The following is a 14,344-nucleotide window of genomic DNA, read 5'->3' as shown; positions in this document are numbered from 1 at the left end:
TGCATCACTGTGCTCCAGAAGCTCAGAAGGAGGCACTCAGGAGAAGCCATGCCTGAAATGAATCTGACACACAGGGCCATTGAGGGCAGACTCCCCACCCACAGACCAAGCTGGACCTTTACGTATGCTTGTGAATGTGTGTGACCAGGCTCCATTCTGAACCTCTTCAATTAAAGTGTATCATTAAAATGTTAAGCAAACAGATGGCCATGCTGTCATCTTTTATTTCTCCTCTCACTGAGCAGGGCCTGATGAGCACACCCTGTCTGTCTATAGAGGGACAGCTGCATCCACAGACAGGGCCAGTTTGAGCTAAATTCAAAACTTGACTGTGTGTCTCTTATGAGGGAGGGGATGAAGAGTAAATAAAATAGATAAAAAGATAAAAAATGTGTTGGGGTCTGGTGAAGAGGAAGGCATTGCTGCATGCTGAGGATCACTGACAGGAAAAGTATGAATTATTAATTATGAGATCAAAGCCTCTTCTCTCTACATGCACAGAGCTTTGGATAGGGTACACACACTTAACATCACTTACAGGACTGTTCAGAACATAAACAATGTGCAAGCAATGAGAGAAAGTACTTACGAGATTAGAGTAGATGGGCAGGTCTTTGTTGGGGTTTATGAGAAGGAGAATGTGACCAATGTAAGTCTGGAAAACAGAAAGAAGAACGCAGTTCCTGAGACAAATTCTATGCCAAATAAAAGAGGAAATAAACAATTGAATTCTGAATCATCAGTTGCACACTGAGCTCAACTGAGTGATGTAGTACTTATGTATTGGACTCAAACTTAGGTTTGATTGTCATGATTTTAATGACTTGTAAGTTTTACATCCACTTATCTATGACTTGAGACTGGACTTTAACGTGAACGCTTTTACTGAATGTTCCATATTTTGTGTAAATGTGTAAATAGGCTAGATATGTTAAATGATGTCTATTTATCCATTATGCAAATTAGTTCCAGTCCACTAATTTGATTGCACAAGCAGCACTGGTACAAGCATAATAAAAAAAGTATAATAACACTGGTGCATTTCACTGTTTATATCACTTCGCTTGTCTGTGTTCACTGCATCACTCGAATTTTAGCAATAGTTTGTTACACTGAGATGGTTACTACACTTGCTATGGGCTGACAGTCAGTCTGTGTGTTGCAACGCACAATGCACAACTACACTACTACAACATACTGCAATTCATCCCACTTATGAATTATATGATCAGAAGGGCAATGTTGCACATAACCTCGTTCAGAACTTGGGTTGGACTTTGGACCTGCCTTGAAATTGAGAGTTGCTGGCTTTAAACATGACTTGGACTTGAATGTAAATGACTCAACTATAACACTGGCTCAAATCCATTATTTTGCTTGCATGATTAGCAACACAGTGGAGGATATAAGCAGACCAATCTGTACTCAGATAAAAAAGGCCTTTGGACAGATCTGCTATGGGGTGCTAATCTCAAATACTAATGTTTAAGTGCACACTCTGGAGACAGATTTTACTGTGTCAAGTTATTCTATATAGTTCAACATATTAACTCTTTGGTGCATTTAAAGTACAGGTCACAGTCATTATTTATTCACAGGAAATATGAAATTTTTAAAGTGCTAACAACAAGCATCCATTTTAAAAACTAAATCATTTACATACACATGCACTAGAATAGTAAGGTTAACTACACATATACAAACAAGTACCAGTCAGATGATGATATAAGAGAAAACTTACACATTGAAACCTGCATTTTTCAGCAGGCCTTATTTTAAAAAAAAGTGGACTCCTTATTTTACCTTGAGGTTACATTTATAATGTAAATATAAACAGTCTCCTCTGTGCCTCTTGTTCATTAGTAACATCCTCTTCCATGTCAACAATACTCTCTCTATACTCCCTATTCTGCAATAATGACTGACCATCATTAGGCTGCATTGCTCACTAGAAAAACTGCTCTTCCTGCGTTTCTCACTTGCTCTCTCCTCATCACTCTCTCTCTCTTTATTTCAGGCAGTCCTTCCACACACAGAACCAGTGCAGAGGCTTCATTAGGCTCTATACAACAGCATGGAAATAGCTGCAGCTATTAGGCATTGATTTGACTCCAGCCATCAGCCAGCACAGTCTTCAGTCTCCCACTGAGAGTGAGCTAGTGGCCAGGCATTACCGCCTGCCCGGAGCCACTGATAGCAGAGCTACTCAAACAATCTGAACTGTGGAAAGAGGGAAAAGTACACGGGACATTGATTTCTTCCATTAATCAAACCTCCACTGACTCACTCAGAGGCTAAACTGTTTGAGAATGTGTGAAGAATTACTATATAGGCTTTTGTGTGTGTGTGTGTGTGTGTGTGTGTGTGTGTGTGCATATGAGAGTGAGGATGGCTGTACTGTTTATTGAATTAAGCACACAAAACTGCTTCGTTTGCTTAGGGATCCTCCTGATGACCGCTATGTGTGCAGAATATAAATGGAGGGAATGCAACAGATCGAAATCAACTTTACATTTTATATTTACTGGGGTATTTTCAGTAACTGTAAAGGAGATACGATTTAAATAAACAAATAAACAAATGAATGAAATAATGAATACATAAATAAAAACAACAACAACAACAACAACAACAATAATAATAATAATAATAATAATAATAATTTAAACCCAAGTATTTGAAGTTCTATTTTGGAATAATTATTTTTAATATTATTCTGCATTTTGTAACAATGTCTGCTGGGTCATTTTAGCTTCAGCACAACAAGGGCTAATGTAATGTAATATGCATCCATTTAAGTAGACAGTAGTATGCCTATTTGTAACAGAGTAACCCCAAAAAAACAAACAAAAAAACCTTGTAGGAGCCTCTTAGCTTCTCTCCAGAGTGTCTGGCCAGTGTATAGAGGAGCCTAAAGGGCTGCCATGCACACACCAGGGTCTGGCAAGGCTACAGTCAAGCCTCGGCTGAGCCCAAATTCTCAAAGCAGGGCGAGAGTGTCAGTGAGTGTGCTCTAGCTCTTGGCAAGCCCACAACCGTGAGGTGAAGCATACTGAGCCCAATGGCTCAGACAGAGATCAAAATGTGTGCTAAAGGCAAGCATCCAGACCTTCTTCCCTTCCAGCTATCTCAAGAGAAAGGAGGATGGGAATTTTTCTAAAGTCATGCCCTAAGTGCAGGCCTGCATGTGGGATTAGACTCAGTGCGAGCTCCTTTCCCAAGAAAAGCCAGCTCATTTTCACTGCTGAGCCTCAGAGAGATCTAGAAATCAATATGATATACTGAGTACAGAAGACACAGCTTCAAACTACCCCAGCTAGGACCCACAGAGTGTGTGTCTATGTGAACTTACATAGATCTGGTTGTTGCCGAAGCGTTTCTGCATCTCGTACAGAAGGCTGCTGTCCGTCAGCTCACTCAGAGAGGCCAGATCATCATTCGGTGCTGGAGGCATTAACTTCACCTGAAGGAAAACAACATCAGAGTAGCTTTAATCTCCTAAACTGTAACCATGAGTGCTTCCACACCTCATTCCTCACTCTTATAGCATGATATTTGCTTAATCATGTTACATTATTTTTCACACAGTTAGGGTTTGAAATTTTTAAAGGCATATAAGAGGATAAGACCTGTAGTGAAACACATACACACATTTACAGTGTCATGTAGCCTCTTCAGTGAGCGCTGTGAAATTAACTCTTATCATTTCCACTATTCCCTACAGGTCAGAGGTCAACCTTAGTGTTAGGACAGCCATCATCGTGTGGACATATTTCACTAGATCATCACTAAGCTATGACACATACCACACACTTTGCAGTCCAATAGTGTAGCAAGACTAGCTTGCTTCATTAATCTAAATTTCAGTCGTGTGTCTGGGTCTAAGTCTACTAGATACTGAATACTTGTCTTGGTCCGTCATTGTCAAGAAGACAAATGAAGGCTGAAGAGAAAAGCAGAGGTTAGTAGCTGAATTGCTCTGAACTAGTGTTCTCTACCTGTTCCAGTTTGCTAGTGGTGCTGGGATAGGCTCCATCCGGCCCGTTGTCCTGGGACGACTGACGAGTCAGGGCTCCTCCTGAGTCCCGAAACATGATGTCCTTCTCCAACAGACTATCCCTCTTTGAAATGGGCATAGTCATAGGCGTTCTACAGAAAATATACTGTATATTCATATCCAGAAATAGTTCATGTGTTTATGTGTATAAGAGACAAAGTAAATGAGCACTTCTGTAAATCTCAGGACCTTTTTTATATCTCATTTGGCTGAGCAAATAAAGAAGCACTTGAACATATGGCAAGATGCCGAACTCAGTTAACCATCTGTACAGGATTAGCAATAATCAACTCACTATCCTATCCATTACTTTCACTCATGTACTACACACAGTGGCCCTTATTTATCAGTGTGCTCAAATATGATCATAAAGCAAGGAAATGCCAGTTTCACTATTCATCAATGCTCAAAAATGCTTAATTTACAGGTAAATCATGAAAATAAATATCAACAATTATATAATAAGCAGCGTAATAGTATAGTATATTGTGCGGAGTAGTTTAAAACAATAAGGCCTGAGACTGATAATCATAACTGCACACACTAGAACCTTGTGCTAAAATGTAGTTAGCATAGCTTGTAAATGTGAATCAGGATGCACAGATGTGGATCTTTATTAGCTTAATAGTAGTTCATCTGAATAATAGATGCATTTGTATACAACAAGCACTGTATAGCACAGCAAAAGGGCAGGTGGCTTTGCTTGGTAGACTACTAAACAGCCCTGAAAAGGTCTGTGAAATGGTATTGACCTATGCAGTGCTGAATAATATTACACAGAAAAGAGCATATGGGAAATGCTATTCCACTATCTGACCTGGACATAGAGCCTTGGACACACAAACCACACATCTGGTAAGTTTAAATCTCACTGCATGTTTCTGAGGCTATTAGATAATCTCAGATCAACAATAAAACATGGCTCATGCAAAAGACATGTATATGCATATGACCTATAAATAAGGGACTAGTGGGCAGAAGTTTGTTTCCAGAAGGCTAAAGCTGATTCAGCAGTTGCGCTCAAGCCATCGTTCAATTTGATTTGTTTGTATGTCATTCAGTGTGCTTGATTCTGCACGATTGGTGAATAAGGGTTTTGTATCTGCATAATCCCCCATGAAGCACGTACAGTTTTTTAACCAGCATGCTGACATCCTGGTTGAGATCTTCACAGTGTTCTTCTGAATGAGGGAGTAGCAACGTTGGGTCCTTCTGTCTCTGCACCCAGAATTCCTCCGCCTTCAGTAACATGTCTGCTATTTGGTCCGATGCAGCGATATCTGAAATGAGGAAAAGGTTATGTTTGAAAAGTGTTTTTTTTTTCATATAAACCACACTTTGGTGTGGCAGAAGTTTCCAAAGGAAGAGGAAGTTCAGCTGCTTGTGCTAATTACGAGCACACACAGATTAGGTTACTGTAAATGAATGACACTTCATTTGCCTGTGTCACTTCTGCTTACATCAGTATTAGCTAATACAGATGCAGTAGCTATCATGACACTTTGAGCTCAATAACAAGCTGTGATTTTTATCCCTCACTGTATTGTAAGTAGGGCTCTTATTTTTCAGCCATGCTCTCAGTAGCACACTCCACTGCTGTCTTTCATGCAGATTGGCCTATACTGAGACAGGTGATGAGGTCCACGGTGGATCAGTCAATCTGTGCTTACAAGGCACAGGGACAATAAAATACCCTCCATTTGATTAGCTGTAAGAGGGCACAACAGGACAGCATTTCTATTCAAGTGACACCATACTGTCTCTTCCTCTCTCTCTCTCTCCATACAAACTTCAACCTTTTTTCCCCAAAGTCAAACATCTTATTAAACAGACTAAAGGGGCTACATTAAAAAGACAGGCTTTACTGTGCCTCTGTGTATCCTTAAGTTCAGCCTTGCCTAAGAAACGAGCTCTTTAATAACAGTGAATGTCAGGAATGAAATAGAGCTGATGAGAACAGAGGTAGAGAAGAGAAACGTTTAAGTGAAAGGGAATATAGAGCACCATACAGTGAAGCTAAACTTCTGCAGCACGCTAGCTAAACACTGTGTCGAATCCGAGTATTGACCATTTGTTATTCAAATTAAGTACTTACAACGTACAATAAAACAAACAAACTTTCCACTGACAGAACACATTAGGTCCAAGTTGACACAATTTATAGTCCTACTTGTTTTGTATGTTAAATTGAGGTTTAGATTAAACCCATTAGTGACCAATCAATCAAACAATTAATAACTACAATATGCTAATAATAAACTTAATAAGTTTGATAATGAGAGGTTCTGATTTCCACTAGTGGAAATAATCGAAAAATCGTGGACCACTGGTTATGCTTCACAAATCCCACTTTGAGGATCACGGCTCTCATGACTTTGGGTCATGTTCTACTATAACTGTAATGAACTGTGCTGAAGAAAGTGAACGTTTTTCAAAAGTGATGGGTCAATCGGCAATCATGTACACACCTGCACACCATTTATAGTCTCTCTCTCCCTCCCTCTCTCTCTCTCTCCCCCACACACACACACACACCTGTTTTCTTTTATGTTCTTTAATCTTTTATGCTTTCTTTGATCCAGGTCACATTTACACACTAACTCAAAGTTTATTTAACATTGAATGAAGGTCAAACAAGGGTGATTTTATCCATCCTCTTCTAAACTTACCCTCTGTTCCATAGACATAATGCATTCATTCTATGCTTCATTATATTGTATGTACTTTTGTGTGTGTGTGTGTGTGTGTGTGTGTTTGTGTGTGCACACGCGTGTGTGCTACCTGAAGGCTTATCTTGATTGTAGTTGAGTAGGGTGGGGTCGGCTTTGTGCTTCAGCAGCTGGTTTACAATATGCATCTACAAGGAAGAGAAAACACACACTCACATGCACACACTGGAGATAAACTCAAAGAGAATGCCAAAGATTGTAGAAGATATAGGTCACATCTTTGCAGCAGACTGTGCATGCTCCCACCCTTCAGAGAGCTCAAAGCCTCTGAGCCCACACACACACAAACACACATACACACACACACATGCCCTGCCAACGCCACCGATAACCCAGAAGTATGCTTTGGCACTGAGTATTGAGTAAATCTCCTTCAAACAAATTTAACGTCAACCAAAAATCAGTGCCAAGCAAAGGAAATTAAGAAACTGAGCCGTAATCTTTAATTATGGTGCAGGTCAAAATTTTCAGTGTCTGAGACTCAAGTGATTCAATTCGCACTGGCCAGCATATTTGATCAGATATGGTTATCCTGAAGAAATAAGCTTAGTGTGCACAAAGCCACTGCATGGTGGGTTAAAATGAGCATTAATTATATTAATTATATGGTGCCGGTTATTGAGAGACATGAGAGAGACAACACAGGGTGAATTATAGAACAACTAAAGAAAGCAATAATATGCAAAATGAATGAACAATTAACACATGCATACATGATACTTTAAATGTAAATATATGAGAATGCTGAGTTTTGCAACATCGTACATAATTTGTATACACAAAAATATCTTTGGCCATTCTCTTAAAGGGTGGCAATAGTTTTGGAGTTGTCAGTATATGTGTGTTACTCCACCAGATGTTTTATGTATGTAACTGGGAGGGGATTTTTTTTGTTGGAAGTTTATGTTTGTCTCAGGTTTATGGTAGAGTCTTTAACATTAATCATCAGTCATCACAATTCACCCAACAGGTGACGCACATATATACACTATATGGCCAAAAGTTTGTGGACACCTGACCGTCACTCTTCTGGGATGGCTGTCCACTAGATTTTGGAATGTGGCTATGGGTATTTGCCCATTCAGCTACAACAGCATTAGTGGGGCGCAGTCGGCATTCCAGTTGATCGCAGAGATGTTCAGTGGGATTGAGGTCAGGGTTCTGTGCAGGAGCTTTTCCACTCTATCATTGGCAAACCATATATTAATGGACCTTGCTTTGTGCACAGGGGCATTGTCATGCTGAAACATGTTTGGGCTAGACCCCTTTGTTACAGTGAAGGGAAATCGTAATTCTAAAGCATCCAAAGACATCCTATACAGATCGTGTGCTTTGTAGCAACAGTCTGGGGAAGAACCACATATAGCTGTGGTGGTCAGGTGTCCACAAATCTTTGGCCTTACAGTGTATGTGTATATAAATATTCTTCTCTCCATGTGCACACACACATAAACATGCATGGGCCGTCTCTCCATCTCTTGACTATTCTCTTTTAGTTTTTGTCTTTTTATCCTCTCCCTAAAACACAAACTATCCTGGTAAAGAAACCTCTCTAGAAGCGTGACTGTACAGCTCATCAGATATGCAGTGCCACAGCAGATTGAGATGCAGAACCATTAGAACCCCAGACTGTTCAGCATGCTAATGGAGCATAATCCAGCATCTATAAATATCACTGTCTTCAGAATACAGATCAGCAGCCCGGTTCAGGGATTTCAATCAGCAGCACTGGTCAGCACACTCTGTTTGACCTTTGACCACATATTCAGAGGACAGAATCAGGTGAAGATGAGCAATGGGTTTGTTATTTGCCTGTGCTCTACTCTCAATTAAATAAGTCAGTGAATGTTTATACCTCCATGACTAAACACAATTAAAAGTCCACAATGACCTTAAAACATAATTAACTTAATAAATCAACTTGTGGAATTTATAAGTGAGGCTAAACAGTGGATTCCGACATTTACACCCAGTGAAAAGCATTATAGTGGTTAATATTAGCTGAATAGTAGTTCATACAGAAATAAAAATATTGCCTGTATTTTATTTATGGATAATGTTAGAGTTTTTGGCTTGTTAATGTTAATTAATGCAGTAAATAATGTTAGTTAAGGAAACCTTATACCACAGCACTATTGAATTCTCTGAAGTCTGATTGGCGTTGATTAATTTTCTATAACAGCGGGTCTGAAAGTAGTGCTGTAATTCAAATCATGGGTTTATATTAATGCCTTCATTACATTATTGTTTACATTAAAATTACATTAAAAGTAAATTACACTTGCATGGAGGATGCGTCACATAATCTAAACCTAATAATAAACAATTAAAAAAAACATGTTATTTACCAAATAAAAGATTGTTTAATTGTTGATATGTTTAAGGCTTCTGTAATGAGACGTTTATTTAACAGTTATGGAACGAGTCTCAGTGTGGACGTGTCAGCGCTTTGTTCAAGTTGGTTCAAGTTTTCAAACACAGGAAAGTCTTCAGAATGGAGGATTTTTTGGATTCTCTGTAACATGACAAGCTTCATTTTTTTGTCTTTCAAGAGAGAGAAAAAAGAAATATTGGTAAGGGAACGACTGCTAATGGCTGCTAGCATGTAAGTGATAACAGGAACTAACATGTTTGTGGACGTTCCACAGCATTAAACATACTGTAACTACAAATGGATAACATGTACAATGTGTTGTTACTAAAAAAAATGGATAGTGTTGGCAAACTGCTATGGTATAAGAGGAATACGACATTCCAGGATGTGCTGTTACGGGAAAATAATCAACTTCAGCATGGTAATGGCCTTCCACTTCGTGTTGGGACGCATCACACCACCCCGTCATTGATTATTTTTCTATCGAAGCATGCCCTAGTGTGTTTTATTCCTTAGTTAATGTAGCGTTACTGAGCTTTCAATTAATTTTAGCCTTAGAGATTCCAAATTAGAAAAACAAAAAAACAAGCAAAAACTGACTTTCATTAACATTATATTTTACATGGGTTGTAATGTTTAGTGTGCAGAGACATACAATAAAAGGTAATGGGAAAATAATACCATTAAAAAGTGGGAAAGGCTGTGAAAGGTGCTAAAATTTATTGTGCACTTAAATGTATACTATGACTGAAAGAGCAGAGCAGGGTAAATAATAATATCACAGCAAATGAAACTGCTTTTGTCAGGAGCCCAACCTGGCATCCTTAAGTATAATTAAATATTTGATCAAGTCAGCACGATTGCTCGATCCTCATTCGATCCAACTTTCACTCTAAAAATCAGTCTCTCTATTTTTCCAAAAGAGCAAACACATCTCCATTACAAAGCAACTAAAACACATTAATGAACATGTAGCTAGAGATTTAAGTGGCAGTGTACAAGCAGGGTCGATAGGAGAGAGAATAATGCCAGTCTGATTGACTATATGTGATCATTTGCTTCTGAACAAATTCACATGTTAGAATAGAAATATGCTATGCTATGCTAGAAATTATGCTATGCTATAATATAAACTATGCTATGCTATGCTGTAATATAAACTGTGCTGTGCTGGCCCTGTATGAGTGCAAATCAGTCTAGTCAAACTATTATCCTGCAGGGCTGCACTACATGAGGAAGGTGATCTGCATTGTGCAAATGAGCCTGCAAACTTGAATGAATTAGCAATTGAGTTTCATTAAAGTAGAATGCCAATAATCATCTATCAAATGTCATGACAAAACCGAATGAATTTGTTTCATAATATTTCACCAGGTTTGACCTTTCCAGTTTCAACTGTGTGCACATTAATGTTTGCCTTTTTAAATTGGGTTTCTGGGGTGCTTCAATTACAAACATTTTCATTTAATAGCTAAGGCATGGATAAGTGATAAGAACATGTGTGACGTGCATCATGGAGATAAAGCTGCTGGACATTAGTGACAGCGGAACAAGCTGAAGAGACTGACCTGTCCATATTTGGCAGCCAGGTGGAGTGGAGTCCAGTAGTTGTTGTCTGTGGCCAGTACATCTGCTCCGCTCTCCAATAACAGATACACCACGTCCCTATAGCCGCTAGCACAAGCAATGTGCAGCTACACACACACACACACACACACACACACACAAATAAAGCAACAGTAATCAGCACTGAAATGAGTATGTTTTTGTTCAGTGATTGCATCTCACTGAGCTTCTTACATGTTTGTGAGCTATTTGGGAATGTTCTGTAATAGATCTGCACAATTAACCATATCTTTTTGAGTTGCTCAATTAGTTAAACACGCAATATTAGTGAGCTTTGCTAAAGATTAGAAATTGTCTTTCCCCAAAGCTCTCTTGTATTGTACTTGACTGGGGAACAACTGGTCAAATAACCACTCTTTATAACCATGGCGAGCAGAAAAGCATCCAAACAGTATTAAAGATTTAGAGCTTATGTAGTTTTTAATGTAAAGACGTCATTCATGTAATTTATTACTACTTCAACAATATGAAATAATAGTAATAATTTACAAATATAGAAACAAAACACTGATCATAGTCCCTGTCATATAGTTTTTAGCTCTTATACGCACACACCTGTCATTAGGAAAATTCCCCAAACAAGTGAAATTGTTTTGAAATATTTTTTCTATAATTATAGCTTGTATTATTAATCCTTTAGATGCAGATAAGATACATCATGTATTTCTTATAATGAGCGAAATTTACAAGAGTATCCCTAAAGGTCATATAAGGACAATGAACAGAATAAGTGAGTTACAGCTGAGGTTAAATGAGGTGAATGTGTGTTCACCAGTGTGACGCCGTCCTCGTTTCTCTGGTTGACACTGGCTCCGCTGCTGACCAGCTGTCTCACGTCTGACAGCATGACAGAAGCTCTCTGGGTCTTCATCTGGTGTATGGAGCTCAAATCCACTCCTGACACACACACACACACACACACACACACACACACAGTGAGAAATTAGTGCACGGGCATCGAGTTTGTTCTCACATCCCACACTGTTCTGATTAGGCTGTGCAGTGCTAAAATTTTCAGTTGATGTAGTTAATTTTCCATGTACATGAGTGTCTGTCATACCTGTGAGAGATAAAAAAAAATTACAGACACGTATGCCGTTTTATAGGGAGCGTAAGTGTACAGTGGTGAGAGGATGGTTTACTGATAGTGAGCTGAGGAAAAGTCCGTTAGTCTGTTATTCCCCTGCAGGTGAAATCAGTGTGGGATTTTCCCCTTTCTTTTTTAAATTGCTTCCACACAGAAGTAACTCTGAGCTAGGTCCAGAATAAAGTGCTTCTATATACTTCTTTCTGAAGAATCACCAGGCCTTTCTCTTCCTTTCTTTTGTCTTGCCTCAGTATATGATGAACAATAATGTTTTTTTCTGTCTGTCAAGTGTGTGACCAAATGGACAGAATAAGGTCAGAAGAAATAAAATAGACCAAAGTGCAGAAAAGATCACCACACTTCTTTTGTTTAACATGCTATCTTTGGTCTAATACCAGCATGGGAATTCTGTTATTGATTACTTCTAATCTGAGCAGAATAGGTTCTAATGGTGAGCAACTGTTTAGTAAGTAAACTAAATAAACAAAATCTTGTAAAGATGTTATAACTAGACTATAAGGCCAAATGTTTGTGGACACCTGACCATCACACCCATATGTGGGCCTTCATTAAACTGTTCCCACAAAGTTGGAAACACACAATAGTATAGGATGTCTAGGTCCATGAAGACATGGTTTGCCAAGAGAAGAACTTCAGTGGCCTGCAGAGAGTCCTGACCTCAACCCCTCTGAACGCAGTTCTGTTGGATGAACGGGAACATAACCTGCACCCCAGTCCTCCTCGCTCAACATCAGTGTCTGATCTCACTAATGCTCTTGGCTCTTGAGGCTGAATGTGCAAATCCCCACAGCCACTCTCCAAAATCTAGCAGAAAGCCTTCCCAGTAGAGTGGAGGTTATTACAACAATAAAGGGGGACTACGTCTGGAATGGGTTGTTCAGCAAGTGCTTATGGGTGTGATGGTCAGGTGTCCACAGATTTCTGGCCATATAGTGTATGAAGCAAATGTGTTCTAACAGAGCGATCATCTTCACCATTTCCACAAAAAAAATAAAAATAAAAAAACCTGGACAGAAAGGTGCTAATTTAATGTATGGATGATTTTTCCTTCTTTGCATTTTAAATCCTGCAGAGTAACACGCTGCTGCTGAGAGCTTGGAAATGTTCAGATAAAGAAGTGACAGTGATGCTGATTGGATACAGTGATGCAGATCAGGACATATAACCAGAGCCCTTATACTTCTATACTTCATGGAATATAATGAGATTAGAACTGCAGGTACAAATGATCTGTCTCTACGCTACTACTAAATATGTGTTTTCCCTTTTTCCTTGTATTAATTTCATGTAATTCAGCAGACAGGTACTGTTCTGCATCTGCAGAGTTTATTTTATCTTTACCATAAACACACATTTACATACAAGGACAGTAGCATGCTAGCTGAATTAGGTTTGCTTAGCTGAAGAGTAACTGAACTCTGAATGCCAGCTTTGTGTTTTGGGGGCAGCACTCACTGAATTTGAATTATTAATCATTTGTACATTGCAATACATCTCAGTCACTGTGCGAAATAGAATAGAAATAACTATTTAGCAGGCTGACATTGATCAACAGATTATCTGAAGCTGATCAGGGCCTATACTAGCTATTCATAATTAAATATATGATGTGATTTTATCACAGTGTGCATGCAAGTAAATAACCATTCAAACCAATATTACAATTATAAGGTACAAATAATTGTGTTGTTTGCATTTTAATACAACATAGCAGAATGGTAGAGAAGTTGTACCATATACAGTTATTTTTTCAGGCTTTAAGTTGCTCTGTGCTGATGAGAGGTATATCTAATTGTGCACTAACCCTTAAAGATGCAAGTTCCCTGTTTCCCTTAGGACTCAGGCTGATTGATTAGTAAGTAATTACTAAGTAGGCTAAGTGGCTATTACTTTAGGTGTGGGTTGACACGACACATAGCTCGGTTAAGAAGTACTGGAGATGTAAAACTTCAGGTCTGCAGTGTCAGCACATTTATACACCAACATCTGTACAGCATATGCATACTATAAAACAGTAATAATGCGACCAATGTAATATATTAGAAAAGGTAATCTTACTATGCCTGAAGCAGATTTCAGAGTTAGGCGTGTGTTGATTTTTAAATCATGCCAGCAATTACTTCTTTTAGGCCTCTTTTCATTAATCTGCACATCTCATTGCCACCATAATTGTGTGGATATACCTTATGAAGCGTTCATCAGCTAATTCTCAAATTACGTGAGCAGCTCATGTATGAAAAATACACACTTCCTGCCATTACTCTTCATTCTTATGCATAGCCATATTTCTTAGAGGTTCTATCTTGCAAATAGGTTATATGCATATAGGCAATACCCTAAGCTTTGCTATTTAAGAATATTCATTAAAAAAGGCCAGATTGTTTTCTAATCCCTTTCTAATTTTGAGTAAAGGTACAGGATTTGCATTCACGTAACCACACTGTAGAGCA

At 38.7% G+C, this 14,344-nt stretch overlaps 1 protein-coding gene across 7 annotated transcripts in view; it reads right to left on the bottom strand.

Annotated features, from left to right (window-relative positions):
• The window catches only part of myo16 (myosin XVI), a 131,164-nt gene that overhangs the window by 55,866 nt on the left and 60,954 nt on the right, over window positions 1-14,344 (bottom strand). For all 7 annotated transcript variants that reach the window (XM_026912475.3, XM_034304625.2, XM_026912472.3 and 4 more), the window contains 7 exons: window positions 11,559-11,683; window positions 10,729-10,854; window positions 6,839-6,914; window positions 5,187-5,337; window positions 3,999-4,149; window positions 3,353-3,463; window positions 590-655 (listed from right to left, as the gene is read on the bottom strand). In XM_026912475.3, the coding sequence (XP_026768276.3) occupies window positions 590-655; window positions 3,353-3,463; window positions 3,999-4,149; window positions 5,187-5,337; window positions 6,839-6,914; window positions 10,729-10,854; window positions 11,559-11,683 (806 nt within the window). The remainder of the gene's footprint in view (window positions 1-589; window positions 656-3,352; window positions 3,464-3,998; window positions 4,150-5,186; window positions 5,338-6,838; window positions 6,915-10,728; window positions 10,855-11,558; window positions 11,684-14,344) is intronic.

Source organism: Pangasianodon hypophthalmus, chromosome 5 (genome assembly GCF_027358585.1).
Source record: "Pangasianodon hypophthalmus isolate fPanHyp1 chromosome 5, fPanHyp1.pri, whole genome shotgun sequence".
Lineage (NCBI taxonomy): Eukaryota > Metazoa > Chordata > Actinopteri > Siluriformes > Pangasiidae > Pangasianodon > Pangasianodon hypophthalmus.
Note: the sequence above shows the minus strand (reverse complement) of the source record. Positions and strands in the feature narration are given on the sequence as shown.